Genomic DNA, 26,950 nt, shown 5'->3' with positions numbered 1-26,950 from the left:
CTGCCTCTGAATGCCAAATCACCAGCTAGAGCTAAGACTGGCGACAGATGAGGTGGTTAAAGAGAAATCAGTACTAGACAGGCTTTGGTGATATTTTCAAAACTATCTTCATAATAGGAAACTACTTCTCTTTCTTAAGACTCTAGCTTTTTTTCTAACTCTGTGATAAACCTTCCTCTCCTCTACATATAATTTTACTTCAGGATTATGCTGGTATCTCTCTGCTTTCTTACACACTGAGCTTGTGTTTGACCCAGGTGGCTCAGCACGCTTGGCTGGGAAAGGCACAACTTATCTACAAAGAAATAATTTCTGCATTGTTTTCCCAGATTTACTTCCGAGCATCGATTTTGGGCACCCAGTGAAGTAGAGGAAGAGGTAGAAAATAAAGAAATAACTGAAATGTTAAAAACCAGATATATAACATTTGCTGGCAAGTTTGAACCAGTGAAGCATAAATGTCGAGCACCAATGCCTGATGGAAGTCTGTGTGAAAGACAAGATCGGATTAAGGTGAGCACCAAGTAACCTAATTTCCAGAATATGTGGAAATTATATCCCATGTGGACAGGATCTCATTAAAACGTGCCTATAGAAGTTTATTTTGCATTATAAATATAGCACACGGGATCGAATGATAGCTACGCTTGGAGAAGTTTGCTGATGATACCTGTTTTGTGTGGGAGGTGTTCTTTTTGTAAGGAAGTTATGCTTGTTTAAAGAACTCTCAAATATTTCTGGGATTCATTTTAAGTATTTATATTATATTTATTACTCTTACATTGAAGTACCTGACAGTGAAACAGTGAAAGTTGGTTTCTGAAAAGTTCTCCTAATTTAGGGCATATTTGACAGTAGTTTTAGAAGCATGGTTGGTTGGAGGACTAAGAAATTTTATTCACAAATTAAATGTTATGAAAGCCATACCTTATGCAGCCTCTAATTATGAGCCCTACTAAGCAGAGATCCTTTATTTACATACCTCATTCTAATATCCCCATTCTTGTATTATCTGAGATTGAGGGGATCGGGTTGCATTAAAGTACTTTAAATGGGATTCTAACAGGAAAAGGGTATAGCATAAACAGCAAACATGATGCAGCATGAGCACCCTGCTTCCCAAGGTGGTGGGATTTACTGCCTCTTAAGGACGAGTACTCATATCACAGAGATTATTTCTTTGATATTCTGAATTAATTCATACGTGATGTTTATGGGATCCTGACGCCTTATAAGAAGGCGTAGACTTTTACCACTTGATTCCAGTATCAGGGCATATGCTATATTGAAAAACATGTAAATATATTTTCATTCTAAAGCTGTGAAATTTTTTTTCCTTTCTTTCTCAAGTGCCCTTTCCATGGAAAGATAATTCCTCGGGATGAGTGTGGGGTTCCTATCAATGCAGAGGACAGAGCCAGAGAAGAAAAGATGCGCTTTGAGAAGCAAGCAAATCAGCCAGGTTTGTTTGTCCATAGCATCTGGAAAAAAAATCAAAATATTACGTAGAGGTGAAGATAAATATTGAGAATATGCATGTGTATTTTACAAATGCTTATATAGAGAGTATAAAATATGTACAATTTACAATATCTACAATTTATTCTCATTTTACATCAGATTATAGTATCTACAATTGGACAACAATCTCAGAACAGAGTTGGACAAGTGAGATGCAATGTATGGATGAAAAGCTGATCCTTTCATTGCTGAAGACACAAGTTAAGATACACAGAACTGTATCATATTTCCATTTTGCTCCTGGCCACATTCTCTCATATAAATCCCCAAATTTTAGTTTGCAGATCATTTGCAATGATTCTTTCTTGTCTCATAAGTATGAATGAATGTACACACAGAATAAGGTTAGCTTTGCAATTTGTTCTTTATTTTCAGTGATCCTCATAATGTTCCTAACACTTCTTAGACAGTAATATTATATTATTTATTGTGAAGAACATTATATTAAAAACAAGCTACAGTTAAGGAAAGGACATCCTCTAACCATGCTGGTCCCTAAGAGTTGTGATTAATGTAATGTAACAATAATATTATTAGGACTGCTGTGAATATTAGTGTTTTTGTTGTCACAATGCAGGAACTTATTTTTATATCTTTTCATTGGTATTTTCTTGTTTTAGAAGAATTCTTGTCCTTGTTATGTTGTATTCCAAATTAGTGAAGTCCTCACCTAGAACTTTATTGGCATTTTAATTAGTCTGATAGTAGGTACAATATTTGTATATTACAGTTTACTGTGCCATACTTCATTTTGTTCTTAAACAGCGGGGATAGATAACAAAGCTAATGGCTTGACCCTTGTATCCTAGCTGCTGCTTTCAGATAGAATGCTCTAAAGGAAAAGCTCATCATTGCCAGGATTATTTTTTACCATTTTTAGCTGAGGTAATGCTCTGAACTGTTAGGTAAGGAACAAAGGCAATGAGAAGGGCAGCAAGCAGTGAATATGCAGGCAGAAAGACTTCCAAGGAGAGTAAGGGACTTTTTTTTTTTTTTTTTTTTTCTCCAGTAGTACAACTAAACTTCATTAGCAATAACAGAAGGTAGATTTTCATAGAGTCCTAGGAAGACTGCAACCAGGAAGCAACTGGAAGATGCTGGACTACAAAGGAAGATGGAAGAGAGATCTATCCAACAAGCCGTAGTGTATAATTGGAGGGAACAGATTTGCTTTCAAAGCTTTTATTTACTCAGCCTTTCCCTTATGAAGAAAGGCTGAGGGACTTGGACTTGTTTAGCCTGGGGAAGAAAAGGTTCCAGGGAGACCTCACTGTGGCCTTTAAGTACTTGAAGGGAGCTTATAAGTAGGAGGGTGACACACTTTTTACACAGTCCAACAGTGATAGGATAAAGGCAAATGGTTTTAAATGAAAAGAGGAGAAACTTAGAAGTTAGGATGTTAGATGTTAGGAAGAAATTCTTTACTGAGAGGTTGTTGAGGCCGTGGCACAAGGTGCCCAGAAAGCTGAGTGCCCCATCCCTGGAGGCATTCAAGGCCAGGTTGGATGGGGCCCTGGGCAGTCTGATCTGGTGACTGGTAACCAGTCCATGACAGGGGTTGGAACTCAGTGATCTTTAAAGTCCTTCTGACCTAAGTCATTCTATGACTGCTACTGAGCCTTTCACCAATTCTCTTTGGTGTGGGTGAGGAAGTGCCCTGTTCACAGGCAGTTTCCATCCTTCTCTGGGTAGAGAGAAGTGCTCTAAGCTGACCTCCAACCAGCAGCACAGGAAATGGACCAACATTGTGAAGCCAGGCCAGAGATGTAGATGTTGTGCCTGAAAAATGAAGTTCCATGTTTAGTTATGACAACTAAAACCAGCAAATTAAGCTAGCAGGTGTTCTTGAGGGACTAGTTTCAAACTGGAAACTAATATTCTGGTAGAAAAATCACTTGTGCTGAAAAATATTGATTTCTTTTTTTTATTCTGTGGAATTACCATTGCTCTAGGCTAGACATAATACTTATTTTTATTACAGTGTCAGCGCAGTGTTGTTAGAGGCTTCTCACCTCTGGCCCACAAGGATGTATATGTTAGTCCCAAAACACTGTTGACATTGCGATGCTGCATTATTGAGTGCCATTGTTAAGCTGAGATGTCACACAAAGGTCCGTCCTGTCTGTCTGGGGAGATACTGGGCAAGCTAAAGTGCTTAATTTATTGGACAAAACCTTAAAGGTTTCTAAAGCTTTTATATACCAAAATCACTAAATACTTTTATCTACTGCTTATTATTTCTTTCTTTCTTTCTTTTTTTTTTTTTTTTTTTTCCTGTGCTTCAGAATTTTCATTAACCTTTAGAAAGGTTTTTTTGGTTGGTTGGTTTGGGTTTCTGGTTTTGGAAGTTGGGGGGGGGGAGGTGTCGCTTGGGTTTGGGTTATTTTTGTTTTCTTTTGTTTTGTTTTGTTTGCTTTGCTTTGCTTTGCTTTGCTTTGCTTTGCTTTGCTTTGCTTTGCTTTGCTTTTTTGCGTCATGTCTGAGCAGCGCTGCTCTGGAATATGCATAAGTAGAAATCCACCGTAAGTGCTTTGGTCTTATGACTGACAGCATCATTTCTTAATGGCGACAGCTGGAAAAATGCCAAACATTAAAGCTGGGATATTGGTTGCGTAATTAAACTCTACCAAAAATCTTCCTACATCTTTTTCTTTTTGGATAGCAGTGGTTCTTTTCATCCTTGAGTGGTTGAAGAGGAAAACAATTACACAGAAATGACACAGTTTGTGTAATAATGACTGTGTTTTGACAACACTATCGTCGATATTATATATCATTTTTTAAATTAGTACAAATTTTGTAATTCTAACTAATGTCCACAAAACGGTGCTTTGGGCTCTTTGGTCCTCAAACAATGAATCAGCAGGGATTACACTGACCTGCTAATCTGTAGTGTTCATCCTTTTCCAATAGTTCGCACACAGGAGCAAATTAAGTGCCTATTTTTTGTGTCAACCCTGCAGAGTATCTGGTTTTTCAGCCCTTAGTGACTTGTTAACAAACAGGTATCAGGACAGGCTGGTGAAGGCAGGCCGCTGGCCACTCAGATGTGAAATAGCATCTCTTTACTAACTACAGTATTGATTCCCGCCTACCCCTGCAAACTGTGTAATTTTCTTTTCCCTGCTGCTAAACTCAGTAACAATGTATGAAGAGCTTTAGGGGCCCATCAATGCTCAAAAAGGCTGCTCTTCCCTGGCATTCTATTGATTTTTCTCAAAGGCTTTTAAATTGCTCCTTCATTTTACTCAAACGCTCATTTCATCCCTACTGGATGCCGGCATTTTTTCGTTGTGTTTAAACAATTGCTCCATTCACTGGGTTCCTAAACTGTGACGCCTTCTTATTACTGGGAGATAAACTGTTTAGACAGTTTTCCTTAATCTTGGATTAATCGTTCCTGTATCTGAATTGTACTGTTCTGTATTCATTCAGTTCAAAAAAAAAAAAAAAAAAAAAAAAAGGCACTGAAGAAACCCATCTCTTCAAGTCTTATGATCTATCAAGTGTACAGGTTCTATTTTCTCCCTCTGATTCTCCTGCTAAGTTCCTACATAGCTCCATTTTCCTCATGCTTTTTTGTTGTTGTTGTTGTTGTTGGATTTTAACCTCTTTGCTTTTGCATATCATACCAGTAGGTTTGATCTAACCAATCTAACACTGTCAAATAACCTTGGCAAACAGCTCTGGGATTCCTAAGCACTGCATCCTGAAGTACCTGTGGCCTTCTCGAATTGTTACCAGAATTTGTCATGTTTGGTACATAAGTGAAATTATCATTTAGAGCTGTACATTTTCCCAAGGATGTTAAATGAGAGTAGAAGTTTGGTGTTACAGTTTCTACAGTTTCTGCTGACTTATGTGAATCTATATGACAAATGACTGGTTATTAAAATAAGGAATTTTGACTTTCATGCTGTGTGGGTAGCATTACTCTCGAACTACATACTCAACATGTTTATAAAGTGGTGCCATTTTCTTGAGTTTACATAGATATCTCCAGGTAGAAAAACTGACTGTCCTGTGGCCACATGTTTACCTACTGCTGCTTTTATCTTTCGTTCTTGTTCTGGTGTGCAAGACACTGTGCTAATGATGAACGATAACCCCTTCCTCAGATTTACAGTCTAATTCATTTATGCTTATTCCCATGGTGACTGCTATGCTCAGAATTTACTTAGTGGGGTTGGATTCTGAAGCATTAAGGATTTTATAGAACTGTAAAACAAGTTTTTGAAGAAAGACATTCACATGGGCTATTGTCAAGAAATCTGATTTAAATAACGAATCTGATGAAGCGTGGTATAGTTAGAAAAAGTGATCCTTTCAGATGCAAAATTGGGCTTATGGCAACAAGGTCGTGTCTTATTCAAGAATTACATGTCAGATGCCAGTTACATTTTGAAGCAAATAAAATTAAATGCAGAAATATTACAATATTGCTACCTATTTTATATAGTTAGTTACTTATTATTCTGCTCTTAAGTTGACAACCTCCATATTTTTCATTTTTAAGCTTTTTTTCAGAATTTATTCCTGAAAATAAGTTCCACAGCTACATTGTTAGCACTTTGTTCAGTTCCTAAATAATGATTGCTGTGTTTATGTCAGCTCTCCTGCATGGAATATTTTCCTTGAAATTGTGTTGCTGTAAAAGCTTAAGTCTTCATACAGAACAGTTTTATCTACAGCAGGTAATAATAGATACTGATCCCAGACTGGCAGGGCTTTTTTATCAAGGTCTGTGGTTTTGACTAACTGCTTTATCCTCCTCTCCCTTCATGTACACAACTTAAAGCACTGACTCTGCCCTTGCCTAGGGGTGACAAGAACCTTTACCTTAGGTAAGGCTGCAAATTCTGCTTAGACTTGAATTTTCAAAGTGCCTGGTTTTTCTTATAAACAGAGTGGCGGGATCCAGAATTCATGAGAGAAGTCGAAGCAGCCACTGGAGTGGATCTTGGTTCCTCTAAAAGTAGTGGGAAAGGAGGAAAAAAGAAAGGGAAGAAGAAATACCCAAATCTGACAGACCTGAAGCAGCAGGCTAACACTGCTCGTTCCCGGCTTGAGAAGATAGTCTTCAATAAGTAAGATACTTACGTTTTCTAAAGCTTGCTAAATTGTTGTTTCCCTTTATTTTACTGGTATTTTTGTTTCTAAACAATAAACAGCTTCCTTTGCCAGTGGCAGAGCACAAATGCCTAGTAAAGACTAGATGACAGAAGTTATTTCTTAGAGTCTGATTTGCAGCTAATTTATAAAATTTCCCTATTATTTTTATCATCATTTTCATCTATTTTTGCCTGTAATTGCTGTAGTGTCTTCTTTGGATGAACATTTATTGATGGATGGATGCTACTGTATGCATACGGAAAGCATTGGATGTGGAAAGAGTGACACAATTTACAAACCAGACACATTGTAGTAGTGTAGATGAAGTGAGAACAAAGTTGGTTTTTTTTTCCTTCTTGCAAGCCTGAAATGGGTTTCCTAAGCAGAAGTGTAATAAAAGTGTGTGTCTAAAATCTTGCCTTTTCCCATGTTGTTGCCCTCAAGCTTTTCAGAGACCTCCACAAACTTTCCTCTTCTTTGCTCCTGTATGTCTTCTCTTGCTCTCTGTTTATTAAATTTGTGTCTCGGTCTGTGCAATGCTTTCCAGTACAGTGTATACACAGCAATTCTTTGTCTGTATTATTCAGGGGGATACTGCCAATGCATTTTCTTCTCCTTTACTGAGAACACAGTCAAGAAAAATATTTAGATCCTTGTTGACACAATGTTGCTCACATCATAGCACTGTCAGTACTTCTCCCTTTCCCCTCAGCATAAGTGCAAACAGTGCAAACTACTTGGATTGAAAAGCAGCAAATACTCAGAAATGTTAAGAACGTAAAATAATCATAACTTCCACATATTGAAGGCTAGGCACTAATGCACACAAGATTATTTATGCACCCTCACCTTTACTTTTCAAAAATGCAACCAATAGCTACTTATTTGCAAGAAAGCTTGGCTTCCCTGAGATAACCATTCAAGGGATAGATTGAATATTCTAACACTTTGCCCTTGACATTCACACAACTTGCTGGCTCAAGGTAAATGGAGTTTTGAAACTCCACATAGTTTGTAAGTAACACGGTTCTGCTGAAGGAAGAATATTACAGAAAAGTAGTCAAGTAGTACAGGGCTGCTACTGCAAGCATGGCACCAAAGTGGTTTGCAGGGTGTCTTCCTCTCTCATAATGTGAATGTGAAGCTTAAATTCTAGCAAGTCTCAATGTGGAGATCCAAGACATTGTCAGTTAACTCTGTACCTCCAGACCTACAGTAGTAAAAACATGAACCTGCATTGCTGAAATGCTTCAAGCTACTTATTTATTTAGGGACCACTAATTAATTCAGATAACTCCAATAACTGCAAGAAACATGGGCCTTGTAGAAATGGGTTTGCTTAATTTTATGACTCTACAGATGGAACTACTTTTTTCTTAACATTCTGAAACAATTTACTTCTGGAAATACCCCATGCTATCCTCATGGATGCTCTTTGGCATTTAAACATTTTAGGCAAAGATGTATCCATGACTTACATAGGCACTCATGAGAAAAAAAATTGAAGCAGGCTGGTGCAGATGCAAGTGGGAGTCCACAACCCCCCTAAAAGCTGAATAGGCTTTAGAATATTTAGTAGCACCATATGCCTGCTCTCCTGTATTGTTTCTTGTATGTAGTCTTGGTTAGGTCTGGCTGCAGCAAAAACTTGTCTGAGCATGCTCTGGTCTTCATCAGATGGGAAGCAGCTGCAATCACTTAGAGTTGTTAAAACTGAAGTAGTCAAAGCAAAGTGAATAGAGGAAGGTTGTCAAGTCAAAAAAGCAAAAATATTAAATCATTAATGGCTATTCCTAAATATATTGTATGAATTAAGCAGCATCCAAGATAATATTTGTTTGAATTCAGTTTTCCCTTTTATGATGCAGTAGATATAACAAGGCTAAATCCATGTTGATTTTGATTACAAGGTAGATCCTTTCTGTGACATTTTCATGTTACTTGATCTTAAAGTTGAAAATCATGCTGTTGTAATAATATGAAATTCATATCAGCTTCAACGAAATAAATTTCAAAAGCTGTTTTTGGTTTACTCTGCTCCGTGCTAATGATTATGAGTTTCTGTTAGTGCCAGGTATAGGGAATCAAACCTGTCATGTTTTAATAGGTTTCATGCTTTGCAGCACTAAACAAGATGATAACCTTGGCTCCTTATAACAACCCCAAATTGCTTGAAATGTATAGGTGATAAACCAAGGCTCTCATCTGCCAATAAAGTTAAGTGAAATTGCACAGAGATCATCAAAGTGGGATCTCATTTCATTTACAGTATCACACAATCCAGGGGTGCTAATGTAAAAACTACATGACATGAAAGTGGCAAGGCCACTCACCACTGCTAAAGGCTCACTTTTCTCCTACCAATTAGGCAATATTTGAAGAGCAAAACCATGACCACATTTTCTCTACTCTGTTAACTTTATTGGCAGAATTTTGTTAAAAGAAACCCCCTTTAAGGGTTGGTTTTTTTTTCAGAATGCTAGCTTTGATTACAGTTGCTGCTGAGAAAATCTTTAATCCTGCTATTTAGAAGCACTATTGAGAGGTATCCTCTGTTTTCAGATGTTTCAAAATAGCTTTTAAAGTTAAGCCATTAAAGGGAACAGTCAGTTAGAACAAAAGTCAGCTTGCCTCAGAGGCAGCCAGGGGAACAGAGCTGTCATAGTGTGTAGGCCTGATCCTGAGAAGGGTCACATCACCTGGTGGATGCCTTTTTCTCATTCTACCAGACACCCTGCAGCATCTGCAAAAGCGGCAGAGAAAGGCAGGTACTGCGATAGTGTGGAGGCTAACAGACTTGAAACCATCCACTTTGGGTGAAAGAACAGGCAGACTGTATTTCTAGAGTAGAAATGAGTGGAGACATCAGTCAGTGCCACATCCTTAAACTAGATGGAGTCCCTCAGACGAAGCCCTTAGCTGACATACCTTTCTGAGCAGCAGAACACTTAGGTCTTGACAGAGAAGCAGTGGGAGATGACTTCCTTTTCCAGAAACAGTGGCAGTGTGATGACATACCTGCAAATATCAGCCTCAGCTGTTTGAGCATTTTTGCTAGAAGCACCCAAAGTAACTAATAAAAATTGGCAGTCTGGAGTCCACTGAAGAATAAAATACCTTGGGCATCCCCTACTTGGCTGTGCACTGTACCTTTCAAAGGTTTTTGTAGAGACAGATACACACACACACACACACACACAGCATTACCTTGATTGCTACTGCTGCCTTCCCAACTAAAGCTCTGCAATATTAATTTCTCTCAGCATATGACATTCTCTCTGCTGTTTCCCTTAAATTGTGTCGTGCTCACAGATGAAACAGTTGTTGCTCAGCAGTAAGGAGGCTGATGGTGCAAGAGGTTCTAATTCTTCATACAGCTGATGAAACTGATTTTTAGGAACTTTGGAAGGAAGTTGCTAAGTAAGTTATAGTTCAACTTTCCCTTATGAAAACATTTTAGATTTTACAGGTTATATTTGGTAGGTGTTTCTGAGTGTTGGTTTAGCTTTTTCATCCTGATAGGTATTTTTAGGTATTTTTTTACCTGTAGAAAGGATAGATGCTTTTGCAAATCAAGTTTACATATGACTATCAGAAAATAGCACTAAGAAGATAGAATAGGCAGCTATTAAACTGAAAAGCTTTAGATTGGTTTACTCCTGTTAATGAAATCATTGCTGAATTAAACTATTTGTATTGCTACAGCTAATTTGGTTAACAAGACCGTGTTCGACTCCAGTGCAGCGTTCACAGGCCTGATAGCAATTTATCTTAGTTCATTTTTCCCTCAACATTTATAAATAATCTGAGATTCCATAGAATCAATACAAGAGCCTTTATATATTTTTTGTTTCTCTTGCAGAGGTGCTGTCAAACGAGTGGTGAAAGCAATGAATCAGATGGACCAAAGAAAGCATGAGAAGTTTGCTAACCAGTTTAACTACGCGCTGAATTAAGTTGTAACAAAATGCAAAGAAGATGAACAAGAGTGCAACTGTACAAAGCCTTTCGCACAGTCCTCTGTGTTTGAAATACTGTGCTGTGTGCATTTTTACTGGGATCACTTTTTAAAATGTTTTTAACTTCTAATTTATTTTACAATTAACATGAATTTTGGCAAAGATGTGGTAGTATGTAATGGACTTAATACACTTAATGATAAGTATTGGAAATTTACCTGAAATAGAACTTATTTTGTGACTTGTACATACTCTGAGTAAGATGTCCAGGGTCTTTTTGCCTTTCTAAAGGACCATTGTCACTTACACATTGTTTGCCAGAACAATTATGATTTGCCTTGACTTTCATACCTTCAGAAAGATGCCTTAGAAACAGTTTGATTTTCACTCAAGGTGGTAACACACAGGCTATTTTCTCAGCCTTATGTTCTAGAAAGACTACTACATCAAGCAGCCCACTAGCTCCAGCAGCTCTGATGGCTTCTTGCACATGAAGTGGAAAAAGCCAAACCCATTCATGGTCAGAAGACAACAATTTGATTTCAGCAGGATTACAAGTCACTTCAAACTCAGTAGCTGTGGCATCAGTGTAGAAGCTGAAATTAAGTTGGTCTTGATCTCCTTCTTGTCTTCCCGCTACTTTCTGAAATGAGTTTGGAAAGCATGTTATGAGAAGTTGTGGAGATACTTAAAATGTGCTGGAGTTTAAGAGGTGCCAAAAAAGCTGCATTACAAAGAGGTTTTTAAAGAAAATTACTCAGGTGGCTTACTGAGTAAGTGAACTGCCTGGCTTCAATCAGTTGGAAAAAAAAAGTAACCAGTTTAAGTTACATTAGTTTCAGTCCTAGGAGTGTATGTAGGGACCTAAATAAACACAAACACCTGAATTCTTTTAACACATTGGATCCAGATGCTTGGTATCTGTGTGGCTTATTATTGACAGAGTGTTTAGCTCAATCTCTCATAACTGCTTTGCTGGCTATCATCATCATGTCAGCAGTAGAATGAAATGAAATAAACACTGGCTGGTTGTGCTCTTGTGGGGTTTCAGACAGCTTTATCAGTGAAGGAAGTTGAGAGTATCAAGGAAGATAGTGTTTGAACTGAATTTCAAAACGAAAGTAGAAGTCTTCAGTAAAACACAAAACACAAGTTATGCGTTTTAGAGAATGGATTCTCTACAGCACCAGCTTAGTTACTCACCTGCTTGAAATACTTCCTTGTACAGCAAGAGACTCCCTAAGAATTTAAAATGAAATCCTGTGTAGGTTTTGACCACTTCAGACAAGAGCTAATTTACAGCTCTGCCATGTATCTGTTGACTTGCACAAGTATTGCTAAGAAAGCAAGCAATGATAATTTAATCTTCCAGATCTTTGCAGTTTGGAAGACTTTTTTCTCTCCAACACATATTTAGAAGAATACTTCTACACTATGACAAATAATAAATAGCCAGCAGCTGTTAAAGCAGGAATTTCTTAGTGATTTACTGCACTGGAAACCAAAGCTGTGTCTACTAGCCATCTAGCTAACAGTGAAGGCTGCAGCTGAAAGCACAGACTAGGACAGACCATACTCATCACCAGAGCAGCTGAACCAACTGATCAACTGGTTTTATTTATTGGCAAAGACAAAAAACAAAAAGCAACAACAGAGCTCGTGTACTGCAATGCAATGTAGCCTAATGGACACTGATATTACAAAATAGTCCATATGGAAGTGCTTGATCTTGGAGATATTTATGAGAGCCATAGTAGTTACTATACCATCATTTGAGACTTCTGAGCCTGCACAGACTGATGGTCTTCATTTGTATAGGTGTCTTTCTACATCTCTGTAAAAAAGGGGAGAAACAGTGACATGCAACCTTTTGACATGAAGTATCAGCACAAGCAAGCTTCTGGCAAACAGTGGGCATACTTTAGCTCGTAGTGTTTCCACTTTGAGTTTTCAGTAAAACAAAAAGCCCTCATGACCAAGATTAGAAAAAGGAATGGTTTAAAGCTGTGAGAAAATAATATGCCAAGCAAATTATACTCATTTACAATGCTTCTTAAGAGTCGTACGAGTTCTAGAATTATCAGCTGAAACTTCTTTATTCTTGTTTTGATGCAAGGACTTTGCTATTCAGTTAATGACAAGGATTTATATACCCACTTGGGTATGAAGTGTCTCTTCATGTTTTGGCCTTGAAGCAGGAGAGACAGCTGGCTACTCCAAAGTGCACATCAAGTGCACTGCCTCCCTAACTCTACTTTTATGTTAGCCTGACCTTTTTACCATCAAGGATCTTCCCTTCATCCATAGCGTTTGAAGAAACACACGCTTCCCCTCCCATATTAATTATTGCCTCATTACTCAAAGGCTTTGCCAAGTTCCACTTTTAGGAGTATACATACAACAGATTTTGCCTTTGTAAACATTCTCATTAGAACTGGTCAGACATAATTCAGCAAAATGTAAGAGCTTCCTCCTTTTTCTGGGTTCATCTGTGGCTCTGATGGAGACAAAAAAAATGAAGACATCTATCACCAGTGATATCACCAGAAAGCAAGAACTTCTCCATGCTTATTCTTAGTAGCACGATTGCATCAGGCAAGTAAAAACTCGAAAGGAAGAAACTAGCATGTATAAATTTGGTGCTGATGAAGGTGGGAATGAAGGTGCTGACCCTCTAATAGAAAGCACCATGACAAACACAAGTTTGGTATGAAGTTTGTGAGCAAAACACGAGCACATCTCTCTGAAGTTACTGATATAGAATGATGGGGCCATGCTCATCTCTTACATGATAACTTGCAGTTTTATTATCAAAACTTATTTTAGGCTTGGCTGAAAAATTCTATTAGAAAAGTGTAACCCTTAAATGCTCCTAAAATGTATTTACTTAAATAAGAAAAAACAGGATTTGGTTCTGCGTGGACAGCATGTCATACTGTGTAAAATAATCTGTAGGTTGGTGGCATCTGTATGTTCAAGATGACATTAAGGAAAACAAAAGAAATTTTTTTAAAAAAGTTCAAATTAAAGCACTGAGAAAGTGGTCAATAGGGTTGTTCCTTATTATAAGAGCTGCTAGCCACAGACAAGAAATGCTGAATCTCAGGAACCCAGCAAACAAAAGCCTAATTCAGCATGCAATGGAGTAGTTCAACAACAGAGATAGCCATCTGGTGGTGTTTCATACCCATGAAAATACCTGGCTGTTCATGGCTCATCCAGTGCTATTAATTAATGGTTGTAATCATGGAGATGATAAAAACATAGAGTACACATCAGAGAAGGTAAGAACATCTGGATGTTTTGGCACTACTTAAATGATGGAAATGAGTCATTAAAGCCATGTCTTTTGAAATGATATCACCATGCTGGAAAATACCACGCAATTACAAGATAATCTGAATGCCAGTAACATAGAAAGGAACCATCTGCAAATTGCCCCAGAAGATATCTAGGCCTAAGCCTAGAAACAGCCAAAAAACTGCTGAAAGTTGGACTCAAGGTCTGACCTGCTGTGGGTGTCACTGGACTTCACATCTAGGCCAAAGTTTTTGTTTAATCCTAGCAAGACTAAGGAAAAGAAAAAAAAAAAAAAAAAAAAAAAACATAAGAATTCAGGAAGGTTTGATCTGATGTGCATTTGCACAGCAACCAAATGCATACCTTAATATCTGTTTTTAAAGAGGTTGTGGGAATCATACACTTGAAAGCTTCAGTGCTGGAGTACACATCCAGGAGACAGTTCCTATCACTCATTCTCCTATGGGAGCTGAAACTCAACCCAGTGGAGCTAAATATGCCTTGCATAGGAGACCAGCCAGAAGGAAAAAAAAAAAGAAATAAAGCCTTCTAGACTTAACTACAGTCCCTATGTTGGGGCTGGATCCTCATCCCCATCCCCTACACACCTGCCATGAAAAACACTGCTGAGCATCATAGATTCAGGCAAGAATTTGCTCATAGTGATAGCTGTCATTGGCTAGATCAGTCCTAAGGGCCTTGTGAGAAAGGTATTACTCTGACAACTACTGGAAAGCAATTTCTCCGTGTTGGTTTTAAGACATTTGAAGAAAGTAATTAACAGTGTCTTGCTGGGAGAAAATAACTTCATGTGTTACAGAAACCTGAAGGGATGTTCTGCACCATGTGCTGCCCCAAGGATAACATTTCAGAGCTAACAGAGCACAGCAATATCCAATCAACTGGAAATTGAGAAGGATTAGATAGGATAGGTTCTAGGCATCAGGGAGAGGTAAAGCAGAAGCAGAAGGCAACAAGGCAGGAGTGAGCAGGGTCCTTCATGAGAGTAACCAGAACCAGTCAACACCTAGCCCTTACCTGACAGTTCACCATGATAAAAGGCAGGTCTGGAGTCAAGTCAGCAAGGCAAGCAGCAGGTAAGGTACAAAGCCAAGCACAGCTCAGCGAAGGGACATTACCAAAGCATAGCTTCTCCAAAAACAACTGAAGGGTGGAGACTTCATAGAATCTTCTGAGTTGAAAAGGACCTTTAAAGGTCATCTAGTCCAACTCCCCTACAGTGAATAGGGACACCTACAGCAGGATCAGGGTAATCATAGAATGGCCTGGGTTGAAAAGGACCACAATGATCACCTAGTTTCAACCCCCTGCTATGCGCAGGGTCACCAACTCCAGACCAGGCTGCCCAGAGCCACATCCAGCCTGGCCTTGAATGCCTCCAGGGATGGGGGTGTGCAGCTGCGCCATATCAGTGTTGCAAATCAACACCTGGCAGGGTGTGGTATGAGGCTGCTGATGAGAACTACAGAGAAAGATGGGTAAATGGAGAAAACAGAGCCTGTTGTTACATTCAGAGCTCTTGGAATATCCTTAAATGAATGTGACTATGGTCCTTTCTATTACAAAATCCTCTATAGATGTTGGAAGACTTAGGGAAGAATATGGAAAGCGCCATAAACTAAGTGCTTTGAGCAGCAGCCTAGATCAGGAACAGCCTGAGCCCTCTCCATCCAGCAACACTGATGATTCCTTCAGCTGAAACTGATGCTAGAGATCCCCAAAAACATCCCCTAGAAAATACATGTGGATAGGTCTGCCTAGCATGTGGGCAAACTGTGACCTGTGGATGAGGTTATTGCTGTTCTAGCTTCAGGTGCTATTTCTGAAGGAAAAGGAGATAAAGTTAGTAATTACTCAGGTTTCTGAGTAGATGCTTTCTTTCCTCTTCCTCTCCTTCAAAACATATCAAGTGGAGAATTAAAGTGTACTCCTGTTGAACCTTTCCTACAAGCTCAGCTGTTGCTGATGATGGTACTTCAATGCCTGGTCCTAAGTTGCTGCAGCACAAATTCCTCCCTGAGCTAGCAGATCTATAATACCAGCATTAATATGTGGAAGTTACTTTTTTTTTTTTTTAATTTAAGCTCAGCCTTGTTTTTTCTAAGAGCAGTAGACGTGCCTTTGCTTATCTGCCTGTTACTGCCCTTAGCAAAACCCCACCTACAAAGTGCTCATTACACTTTTACATTAACATCAGGAGTCACTTTTGTCAAGGGGTTAAGGAAAAAGATTGTTAAATTGTTTAAATATGGTACTAATTAGTTTAGATGTAATGAAACAGCATTAGGCATCTGGTTTCTTTGCAAGGGATTGTTGGATAACCATTTCTGCCGATGCTGCAATTTGCATAATGACAAGGTGTTGGCATTGCATCCACCATTAATTTGCTATATTTATAATGCCATTATGGATCCTCTCTTATTCACACACACTATAAAAGATATATCGAAACATAATACACAATTCTGCTTGTTTGGAAATTGCTTTTGGATATCTTTGATTTTCTGTAATAGCATTTTTGTCACTTGAATGCTAACAGCACCAGGAGGAGATTTGCCACACACAGTTCTGAGCCCTGAAATTCAGTGTTGCTTCCAAGTGGGCATGAGCCTTTATTTTCCTGAATCCTGAAGAAGGGGAAAGTGTAAGTGTGATCAGGAATGCTCAAAGCAAACACGGTATTTCATCCAAACACTTAACTACAAGGTGCATTGCTGGTCCTTTAAGTTCCAAACAGCATTCTTAAAACATTACCAAGCCTTCAATAGGACTTAGCTAAGGCAGTTTGCTATTACCACTGTACATCAACACAATCAGTTGCGAAGCCATACCAGCAGCCCACCAAAATGCTCCATTCCTGTGCTTTTCTTCCCCTATGCAGTCTCCAGGGATCAACTCAGAAGAAATAGCGCTTGTCACCCTACCTATGGTAAGATGGAAGAATGGGGAAGAGTCTCTCTGAGCTCAGCTGTGCAGGGCAGGCTCTTCCACTGTGTGTTATAGAATCACAGAATGTCCTGGGTTGAATGATCATCCACAATGATCATCCAGTTTCAACCCCCTGCTATGTGCAGGGTCACCAACCAGCAGACCAGGCTGCCCAGAGCCACATCCAGCCTGGCCTTGAATGCCTCCAGGATGGGGCATCCACAGCCTTCTTGGGCAACCTGTTCCAGTGCTTCACCACCCTGTGTGAAAAACTTCCTCCTAATATCTGACCTAAACCTCCCCTGTCTCAGTTTATAACCATTCCTTCTTGTCCTATCACTATCCACCCTTGTAAAGAGTCTGTGGTTGTAAAACAAACGTAAACAGGAATTGGGCATTAATTGAAATACATGTAGTAAGGCTAGATTTCTTTTTCTGTACTGGAAAAGCAGTAGTTTATAAAAGGGGTGAATCTTTATTGTGTCAATCGTCATCTCGCACATATTTCTGTAACTTGCAGTTCTTTGTTGCAGTGTCAGCTCTCACTGACTGCTTCTGTAAAATGTCACTGGTTTGTGACAGTGCAGAGAAAATACAGAAGATGATAGTGAGATTTTTTAAATGAAGTCTAACACTTAGGATGGGGTGTTGGTTTTAACTAGCTAAAGTTTAAACACCAACTTTAAATTAGTAAATCATATTTTGGACTTGGCAGATGTTTGTCACATTGCCTGAACCTGCATGCCCAGACTTCTGGGTCCTGGACATGAGTTGGTCTGTGTCCTTGGTGTTTTCCTATAGGTACAGGGTGCACCCAGAGGATTTCTCCTGAATGGGCACTATAGTCTTATCAGCTCTAGATTTCTAATGCTCTGATAAGCTCAAGCATTGCTTTGAGGCTTTTTCTGTATGATGAATCCACATCCCTGTCAGACAGTGTCAGACATGGAGAAAGAGCTCCTCCTGCCAGGGTTATTTTCACTCTGACAGCCATCATTCTGTCCCCCAAGTTGTGTAGGTAATGTGACCGTGTGGTGCAGAACAGGATGGTCAGAAAGAAACAAACAAACAAAAAGCTTACAGAAGTGCATCAGGTAGAGAAGAAAATAGTTTATGTAAACCCACCTTGTGAGAAAAACTTGTTAGGATCACATTTCTTTACTTACTTGTCTCTTTCATCTTCAGTGTGCACTCTGAGCTGTGTAAAAATCCCAGAGTCTGGCAGATCTTCAAATATAATTTAAAATGTTTTATCTACTCTTCAGAAAGGCTGTAGAATAGCCGTGCTTTTTTGCTTACCCTTTGAGTCACAATCTCAAGAACTATCCACACACTGTAAAACTTAAATGAGAATTTAAGTTAAATATGTCTATGTTAGAGCAGAACTATTTTACATATGTACTACACGAGTTAGTGGATGTTTGCCCACTGTGCTGCAGATATCACCATGTATTTTTCAGGAAATTATTTAAATGCAGTTTTGTATGGAAAAATTAACATTTTGCTTAGTTAGTGTATGAGCAGAAATGTGAAATGCAACTGCAAGTTCAGCCTCAAACAGAGGGTTTACAGTATATGTGGAAAAAAAATTAAAAACTCATCTAAAACCAGAATAACTTTTTTTGGGGGGGGGGGAAGAAGTGTGAGGGGGGAGGAAATATAAAAGGCTTGTCTCCAATGAATCTTATATAATTTCATCAGCTATGGTGTATAAGCATATTTCAAAATATTTTGAGTTCTCTCCCAGTTACCTGAAGCATATCTATCTGCACTTGTATGCTTTTTCTCTTATTTGTTCTTAAGATACTTAATGCAATTTATTCTGGGAACATAAACACCTGACATTTATTGTTCTATATAAGCAGGAATACTCAGAACAAGGCAAAATAGATGCAGATTCCTTCTTTTCTGTCTAATTCTGTCACAAAGATGGTGAACAGTGGTAAGATGCAATTAGTGTCCGTGTCTCACAAAACAAGCTTGCAACCTTGGATTTAAAAGAGAATCATAGAATCATAGAATGGTTTGGTTTGGAAGGGACGTTTAAAATCATGTAGTTCCACCCCCCTGCTATAGGAAGGGACACCTCCCTCTAGACCAGGTTGCTGACAGCCCCATTCAGCCTGGCACTGAACACCTCCAGTGTGGAAGCATGCACAGCTTCTCTGGGCAACCTGTTCCAGTGTCTCACCACCCTCACAGTAAAGAATTTCTTCCCGATGTCTAGTCTTAACACTGAATTTTGTGAGAATTTATTTAAAAACATGGAGGAGCAGGGACATGGGCAATGAAGTTAGGACATTCAAACAGGTGGGAGCATCTGGCACCAGTTGCTGAACATTCACACAATGGATGCTGCTGAACCAAAGCCCCATGCGGATACCACCAAGCTTCTCCCTGGCAGGCACACAGCCTGGTTACAGGACAGTGGTCCAGGGAGCAATTAATCTTTGATGCTGCTCCTGCTCATACTCTAAAAGGCCTCTTCGTGTGGGCTGTGGCTTGAGACTGACTTCATGGTACACAGTCTGTGTGCTGGGAAAGCTCTGCTACAGCCAAGGCTTTTTGGTTTTTGTATTGTCTTCTATGTGCAGAACATCAACTGGATGAGACATTCAAGCAAGAATTGTCAATAACTTCCTAACCAATGCTAAGAAATACCCCCTCAGAGTCTGTTTTCAGCATTGCCTTAAAATGTGAGAAGCCTTGTTAGGATGGATTTAATGACTGCGAATCTCAGGCTGCTCCTTCCTCCAGCAGCTGTGAGTAATAATGCTCACACAGGTTTTGCTGGCAGGAGGCTAACTGACTCAGAGCAGGAAAACCATCTGCTCCAGAGCTCTGAGTTTCTCCCTTGTAGCTCTGGAATACTTTTCAGCTGGAGGAACTGCTTGGAGTTCCCTGTGTGTTTGCTATTTCTCTTAATGAAGCTGACTCACGCCCCATCTGAGCTACAAACACAAGCACTGGTAGTGTTTGCTCAGATCTGGTCAGCAACAGGTTGGTTTGACAAGGTGAGAAAGTTTTCTCAGCCACCCCTTCCCAGTTCGTCTGTTTTTCTCCTGTCAGTAGAGAGCTGTGCTCCAAGCAACCCTTATCAGAGAATCACAGAATGGCCTGGGTTGAAAAGGACCACAATGACCATCTAGTTTCAACCCCTGCTACGTGCAGGGTCGCCAACCACCAGACCAGGCTGCCCAGAGAAACATCCAGCCTGGCGTTCTCACTGAAAACTTACTTCGGAACACCTTTTATCACAATACTTATCACCAAATGCAAACGAGTTTGCAGGGTTCTGAAGGTCGAGAGATGAACTCTCGGAACAGAGCGAAGGTGCCAAACCTCCCCCGGCGCTGAGGCCGGGCCCTCCCGCATTATAGCGCCCCCTGCCGGACCCACCGCGGAGCCGCGTTCCCGCCCTGCCGCTCGGCTCCGTGCGAGGGGGGACGGAAGGCAGCGCGGCTGCCAGCGGCCGGGATGTTCTGTAAGAGTTCCTTAAAATCACCCGAGAAAAAGCTGGATTCGTAAAGTTACCTTAGTAGAGCAGCCGTCACGTTTCTGAGCTGAAAAATAAAACGAATAAAACCCAGACACAACAGTGGGAATCGGGAGTTCCCTTCCGTATGAACTTCGGGATCACGTGGGGAATGAGGTCCCTGCAGCCCGTTCGGGGTGGACGAAGCGGTCCGGCTTTGCAAATAAGAAAAAATAAAATAAGGGTGATAGAATTGACACTATTTTCAAAATCATCAGCGGAGGCGCGATGGGAAGATAATTTTATTTGCTCAAGGGCCGAGATATGAGCGAAAGAATCGATTTGTTCTATTTACATAAAGCCAAAATATCGGACTCTCCGTCAGCGGACAGAGAGGAAAACAACAAAAAAAGAGGGGGGGGGGGGAGAGGGAGTGGCCCTAACATTGCAGAGCGGAGGTCGGCAGTTGGCGAGGGACGGCCACGGGAACACAGGAGGGCAATGGCCTCTGCATTAGAAGAAAAAACGAAGTCCGTGAATAGGAAACACGCGGCGCGGTTCCCAGCGCAAACGCAAAGAGAAACAAAACCCCCGAATCGTCCCTTTTGCCTTTTGTGGGCGCTTTCCTGCAGCCCCGCCCGGAAGCAGCAGCCGGCACCACGGGTTCCTTCACGTTTATTGATTGAGTTAAAGTGTTCAGCAAACAAAGTGCTCTCTGTATCATCTTCCCGCCGTCATTCCCATCCCTTATACATTAATTATAAAGTTAAAACTTTTTTTTTCTTTCTTGTCTTTCTTTTTTTTTTCTTTTTTCTTTTTCTTTCTTTTTTTTTTTTTTTCCCGTAACGACCAGAAATATACAGAAATGCAGAACGTAAAAACGAAAGAAACCCAAAGCCCTACAGGCGAGGGGGCTTCGGTCGTCGCGCGCGGCGCCGGTCCGGTCCGCAAAGCTCCGTGCGCTGAGGTAAGAGCCCAGCCCGCCGCCGCGCCCCTCCGCAGGGGGTCCCGCAGGGAGTCCGTCGGGCCGGGCCGGGCCGGTCCCCTCAGCACCGAGGGCAGCGCGGGCTGAGGGCTGCAGGAAAGCGGCGGAGCGCGCTTATAGGTGGGGGGTGTAAAAAGCCGGAGCGCCGTAAGTCTGCGAGCCCAGCACGAAGGGCGAGAGGACGGCCGGGCTGGGCAGGAAGGGCAGCTGGGCGGCGCACACCAAACCCCCGGCCGGGTGAGCCGCGTAGCTGCCGGGCCCGTGCATGGAGAGCGGGTTGCCCATGGGCGGCGAGTGGCTGAGCGGGCTGAGGCCGCCCGGCAGCGCCCCTCCGCCCAGCGCCCCGCCCGCCCCGCCGCCCGCCCCGCCGCCGCCGGTGGGCGCGCTGGTGTCGGCGCCCGGGTTCTGCTTCTTCCACTTAGTGCGGCGGTTCTGGAACCAGATTTTCACCTGCGTCTCGGTGAGGCTGAGCGAGAGCGCCAGGTTGAGGCGCTCGCACACCGACAGGTACCGCGTGGACTTGAACTTGTTCTCCAGCGCCACCAGCTGCTCGTAGGTGAAAGCTGTCCGCGCCCGCCGGGGTTTGCCCGACTTGGAGTCCGAGCCCGTGCGCTTCCTCTTGGGCTTGGGCTGCTGCTGCCCTCCGCCGGGCTGCTGGGACGGCGGCGGCTGCTGGGGCGGCGGCGGCGGCGGCGGGGGGGGCGGAGGGCCGACGGCCGCTTCGGGAGCCTCGGAGTGCTGCGGGACCGCCTCGGCCTCGCCGGGAGCCGCCGAGCCGCTGCCGGTGCTGCCGCTGCTGCTGCTCTCCTCGCTGCACAGCTCCTCGTCGTCCTGCAGCTCGCTGTCGGGGCTGCGGCTCGGCCGGCTGCTGTAGTCCAGGTCGCACTCCTCGGCCTTGTAGAGCTCGCCGTCCTCTGCGCAAAACAGACAGCCGCCGTTAGACCTCAGCCGGCCCCGGCCCCGACCCCGCGCGGCCCCGACGCCCTTCGGCCTCCCCGCTGCTGCCGTTAGGACGGCACCCCGACGGGAATCCCGACGTGGGGATGCGGATATCCTGTGCTCGTAGCGTGCGAGGCTCGGAGCTGCTCGGAAGCGGCGGGGATGGGTCTCGGAGCTGCCACTGATGGGCAGCGCCGGGGGCCGGCACGGTGCCGCGCTGCCCGGGAACGCTTTTGGCAGGGCAGGCTCCGGCACCGAGCGGCGGCCGCTTGTTTGGTCCTCAAAACACGGCCGGAAAGGCCCTTCGGGGATGCAACGCCGTGGTGCCGGAGCCACCGGGCCGAATCCCGCAGCACCGCTCCCCGTTCGGGCAGCACGAGGGATGGGGAGGTGGGCTGGCGGCCTGGGCCGAGCGAGCAGCCCTGGGGAGGAGAGGCTGTCAGCGCTTTTAGCAGTTTTAGTTAGGGAAGTGTCCGCAACGATGGGAGAGCTGCTGGCTTTTGCTCCGGCATTTTTAACCCTTTCTCCGCCTGGTTTGACCTCTTGTCAGTTCGTGAGATGGAAGTATTAAAGTGGAGTAAATACTTGTATTGATTAGCAGAGCAGATACAAACTTAATTAAACTCATTTTGTGTAATGTACAAACTAGTTAACGGTCATTTAATTTATTTGGGTTTATAGGACGCTCCAATTAACGGTCTTCATTGGAAAACAGGCTCAATTATCCGATATTTAAGGCTATCGGACTTCTGCTGATGGTTCCGTCATTGCGAAGCCTGGAAGGAAAGAGCGTTTTCGGGAGAGCCGCCTCCTCCGCCCGTCGGGCTGCTCCGGCTGCCGGCAGGAGCGCGCTGCCCGCAACGTGCCGCGGGGCCACGGCGCTATCGGAGACACCGGGGGCTCAGGGCCACAACTGCGGCCCTTCATCCGCGGGTTTCAGGCACCCCTCTGCTTCCCTCCACTCGGACTACAAAGCGGCCGCAGCTCCGGGAGATCCCGAGCCGAAGGCTCGTGGTACTCGGTTAACCGAAGTGTGCAAGAGAAAGTGGATCGCTCATCTGTCACCCTTACCCCGTGCGTGTTTTAGTCGGTTTTAATGCCCCCAAAACTGAACCCGTTAGTGCATGCCCTGCTCTGTCCATACCCTAACGCCGGACCCTCACCAATAGCCTAAGGGTGTTTTTAAAATGATGTCTGTTGAAGGAGTTGATTTTGGCTGAGGTCGGCTCTGGCTGGCTCGGGGAGAAAAAGGGGCAGAGAAGTTTGTGTAATCCTCTTTACCCGGAAAACATCCCTTAATAACGCGGGTTTGTTCCGAGTCCTTTCCAGCTTCCCGATCAGTGCAAAGAGTGAAGAGCGAACCCTCCCGACCGCCGCCGCGCAGTCGTGCGGATGGGATCGGCTTCCCCCATCCGACACAGTGCGTGAGGACGGCTGTCCCACGACCTGTACAACTTATTACACGCCGTCGTGTGCCATTTTGGCCACAGGAATACACAAGCAGTGCGTGTATCTGTATGCGTGGCTGTATCCACACCCGTTGAACTGCCCGGTCCTGGTCCGGAAGTTTATTTATTCCGGTAAATTAGGAAATCCCGTCCGCGGCTCTATTTAAGCTACTACAATTTCCTTTAAGCGGAAAAAAATGTAGAACGGGTGCTTTTCGTGACGGAGATGGACGCCGCAGTTGTGGTTTTGTGCTCGGAAGATGCTGAATGTGAACTGAATGCGGAGTTTTTCCTCGGACCGCGCAGTTCTCCGAGCGCCCCGTGCCAGCCGCTCTCCTTTTGCCAGCAGCCCTCACCTTTCCGCTGTTGGCACTACGGCTGCTTTTCGGAACACCTCTCCTAAATCCAAGCGGTGCCGGGGCTGCTGTTAATTACGGGAGGGAGGGGAAGGGGGAGGGAAGGAAGAGGGGAATTAAGTTTGGCGATTTGAAGCAGTCCCGGCTCTGTTTGTGACAACGTTAACGCGTGAGGGCCGAACGCGCGCAGCGGCCGCGGATCCCCGCTCTGTTTGCTGTTAGAGAAGTGATGGCGCTGCATTTCTCTCCTTGTCTGGAGATAAAAGTGCGAGATTAGCGATAGGCTCACCTCGTCCGTCTTTCGGATCGCGCAGATCTATTTGCTATGACAAAAGTCGGATGAGCATAGACGAAGAATTACCTCGGGTACAGACTACTTCAAAAAAAAAAAAAAAATCTCTTTGGAATTCCATCAACGCTCCGCTCTCGCTTTTGCTTTCGGAATTAGAAACACTCCCGCTCTGAAAGACTAGGGATGCAGGAGATTCCAGAGCGCTTTCTCTGCTTAATTTAACGGAAAGAGTCGCGCCGTAGTGGGATGGGAGAGCTCGGAGTCCCCTCTCCCGGCCCAGACACGGAAATCATTTTCCCCTTCCCAAGAAGTTTCTCCCCGGCCCCGCTCCGCGCTCGGGACGCGAACCGCACCCCGCACCGCTCCCGGAGCTGCCACTGCCCGGAGCGCTCCGCTGTCCCCGGAGCCGCGGGGTTTAGAGGTGACAAACTCGGGATATTTGGACCCAGAAAGAGAAAAAGCAATCTAGAGCTTGGGTCGAATGCAATTCCCGATCAATAGCGAGCCCTAATAAGTGTAATAGGTTTTAATCGAGTAATTATCCGAATTTTGACCCTATAATTTAGATGTTAGGAAAGAGTTTGCAAGGTGCTTGAAAGAGATATGCACAATTCGATAATAGGATATCGATCCAGGCAGTCCTACATGCCACTCTGGGGCGATTTCCCCCATTATCCAGCCTCTTTACGCTGCTAAGCACATTTTACCTTAAATGTAATCGAAGGAATTTAATTGTTTTTCCAGAGATAACCAGCATTTTGTCACAATTAGTCTGATTTGTCCTAAAAAAAGCCAAGGGGAGAGAGAAAATTGAATCTGTCGCCCAGAGCAACGCGAGGGGGGAAGGGGAGAGCGGGTTCCAAGGCTGGATAGAAGATACATAAAAGTCAGAAATGCCTCGAGAGCCCCGGGCGGGTGGGAGAGAGCGGGCTGCCACCGCAGGGCCCTCCGGCAGCTCCGACCCTTTGGGTCCTCCTCAGCGCCGGGAGCCGTTCAGGATCGGCCCGGCCGACGACGCGGCCTCTTCCCCGGTGCCGGCAGCGGCCCCGTGCAGCGCGCCCTGCCCAGCCGGGGTACCGCACCGCCGCTCCGGGTTAAGCGACCGGGTGCTGCCGTCGGGCTGCCCCGCACGGAGCTCAGGGAGGGGGAACGCAGGCAGCGGGGCCGCGCACATGAAGCTCTGCCCGTAGCGGAGCGCTGCGCCCGGCCCCCGCCTCGCCGTCCCCCGGCCTAAAACGTAGTTCCACCTCCCTGCAGGCAGCGTTCGCACAGCCTCGAGAACCGAGTGCCCCCAACTCGCTGCTTCCCGACGATCTGTAAAAGCACGCGAGCCCCTTCCCGGGCGTCCGGGCTCAGCCTCCGTCCCGGGGAGCCCCCACACCTACTTACTGATCAGCTCTGCGGACTTCTTGCACGTGTCGAAATCTTCGGCGAGAGCCTTTGGCTCGGCCAGCTCCGTCCCTGAGTCCTCGCGCTTATCCTCCGCCCCCAGCGTGAATTCGGTCCCCACCGATTTGTACAAGACCGCGCACTGCCTCCTTTTGCTGTTGAATTTGTTAGGGTCCAGGATGTCGAGCACGGAGAAGGAGGTGGTTCTGTGCACTATGGGCAGCGCGGCCACTGCCCCCTCTTGTCCGGGAGTGTTGCTCTGGCCGTCCCCTTGTCTGTCCCTATTCCCAGGGCAGGAATAGAGCGGCAGCTCTCCGCCGGCCGAGAGCCTCTGCTCCCCATGGCTGTCCATGCCTTCCCCGCGCACGCCGCACGACTCCCCGCCGATGCCCGCCGCGGTTGCGGGGGCTGTCACGGCCGCGGCTGCCGCTGCCGGGATGGAGATGTCACCGACCTTGTCTCTGCTCACATTCATGACTCTTCGCAGAGCCCCTCTCCGTCGCAACTTCTTCCCCCCCCCCTCCCCCCCACCCCCCCTTTTTTTTTCTCCCCCCCCCCTCCTCAGACGAAGTTGAGCTGCAAACTCCTCCCCGGCCCCCGCTCCGCGGGCTCTGCGCGCAGGGCAGCCGCTGCCTGCAGCTCCGGCACAGCGCTGGGGCCGGCCGGGGGAGGCACGGAGTCACGGGGCGATGCTCGGCTCGGAGCCTCCGCTCTGCCGCTCCTTCTTCCTTCTCATCATCCTCACCGGGCTGCCTGTGCTCTCCCTCCTCCCCCCCCCCACCCCTCTAAGCGCACATACACACAGAGGCAAGGCTGTATCTTATTTATGCATTCATATTTAGCACTGCATTGTAATTGGCTACAAATTAATCCCTTGCCCATAATAGTCTGTAATCTTCATCACTGGAGGAGAGACGCGGTGAAAGTGTGTGCCGGGGGGAGGGGGGCAGCGAGGGAGAGCGAATGAAGGATGGCGTTGGCTGTGATATACTTGGCTGTCAGCTCTGTTTCAGCACACCTCCACTCATCTGGAAAGCATCTAAATAGCCTTATTTGGAGAAGTGGGAGGAGATGACGCTTTCTTTTAAATAATTGCGGGATCAATATGAAGGAGATATTATACACGCAAAATGAGAACTTAAGGTCTTCCACCCCTAATAGCGGAGTGAGATGATCAGAAGGGGATTATGTGCGTGTGGGGGCTCGGAGGTGGCAGCCCCGCACC

At 44.3% G+C, this 26,950-nt stretch overlaps 2 protein-coding genes across 2 annotated transcripts in view; one reads left to right on the top strand and one right to left on the bottom strand.

The window, feature by feature from the left end:
- Positions 1 to 11,631, top strand: part of UVSSA (UV stimulated scaffold protein A) — a 49,536-nt gene extending 37,905 nt beyond the window's left edge. The window contains exons 10-13 of the mRNA XM_085223645.1: positions 330 to 513; positions 1,351 to 1,462; positions 6,428 to 6,608; positions 10,496 to 11,631. Of these exons, the coding sequence (XP_085079771.1) occupies positions 330 to 513; positions 1,351 to 1,462; positions 6,428 to 6,608; positions 10,496 to 10,589 (571 nt within the window). The 3' untranslated portion in view covers positions 10,590 to 11,631. The remainder of the gene's footprint in view (positions 1 to 329; positions 514 to 1,350; positions 1,463 to 6,427; positions 6,609 to 10,495) is intronic.
- Positions 11,632 to 20,684: 9,053 nt separating this feature from the next.
- Positions 20,685 to 26,077, bottom strand: NKX1-1 (NK1 homeobox 1). The gene is made up of 2 exons (XM_085223644.1): positions 25,726 to 26,077; positions 20,685 to 22,215 (listed from the first exon to the last, which is right to left on the bottom strand). The coding sequence occupies exons 1-2, from the start codon at positions 26,075 to 26,077 to the stop codon at positions 21,416 to 21,418; spliced, it is 1,152 nt and encodes a 383-aa protein (XP_085079770.1). The 3' UTR covers positions 20,685 to 21,415.
- Positions 26,078 to 26,950: the final 873 nt, after the last annotated feature.

The sequence above is a fragment of the Meleagris gallopavo genome, chromosome 4, assembly GCF_905368555.1.
Source record: "Meleagris gallopavo chromosome 4, MGAL_WU_HG_1.1, whole genome shotgun sequence".
NCBI lineage: Eukaryota > Metazoa > Chordata > Aves > Galliformes > Phasianidae > Meleagris > Meleagris gallopavo.
Note: the sequence above shows the minus strand (reverse complement) of the source record. Positions and strands in the feature narration are given on the sequence as shown.

Excerpts from the sequence above, each read along its gene's own strand:
- NKX1-1 (XM_085223644.1), bottom strand. The coding sequence starts at position 26,077 with ATGGACAGCCATGGGGAGCAGAGGCTCTCGGCCGGCGGAGAGCTGCCG. Across the intron at positions 22,216-25,725 it reads GAAGTCCGCAGAGCTGATCA|AGGACGGCGAGCTCTACAAG; the intron begins GTAAGTAGGTGT and ends TGTTTTGCGCAG.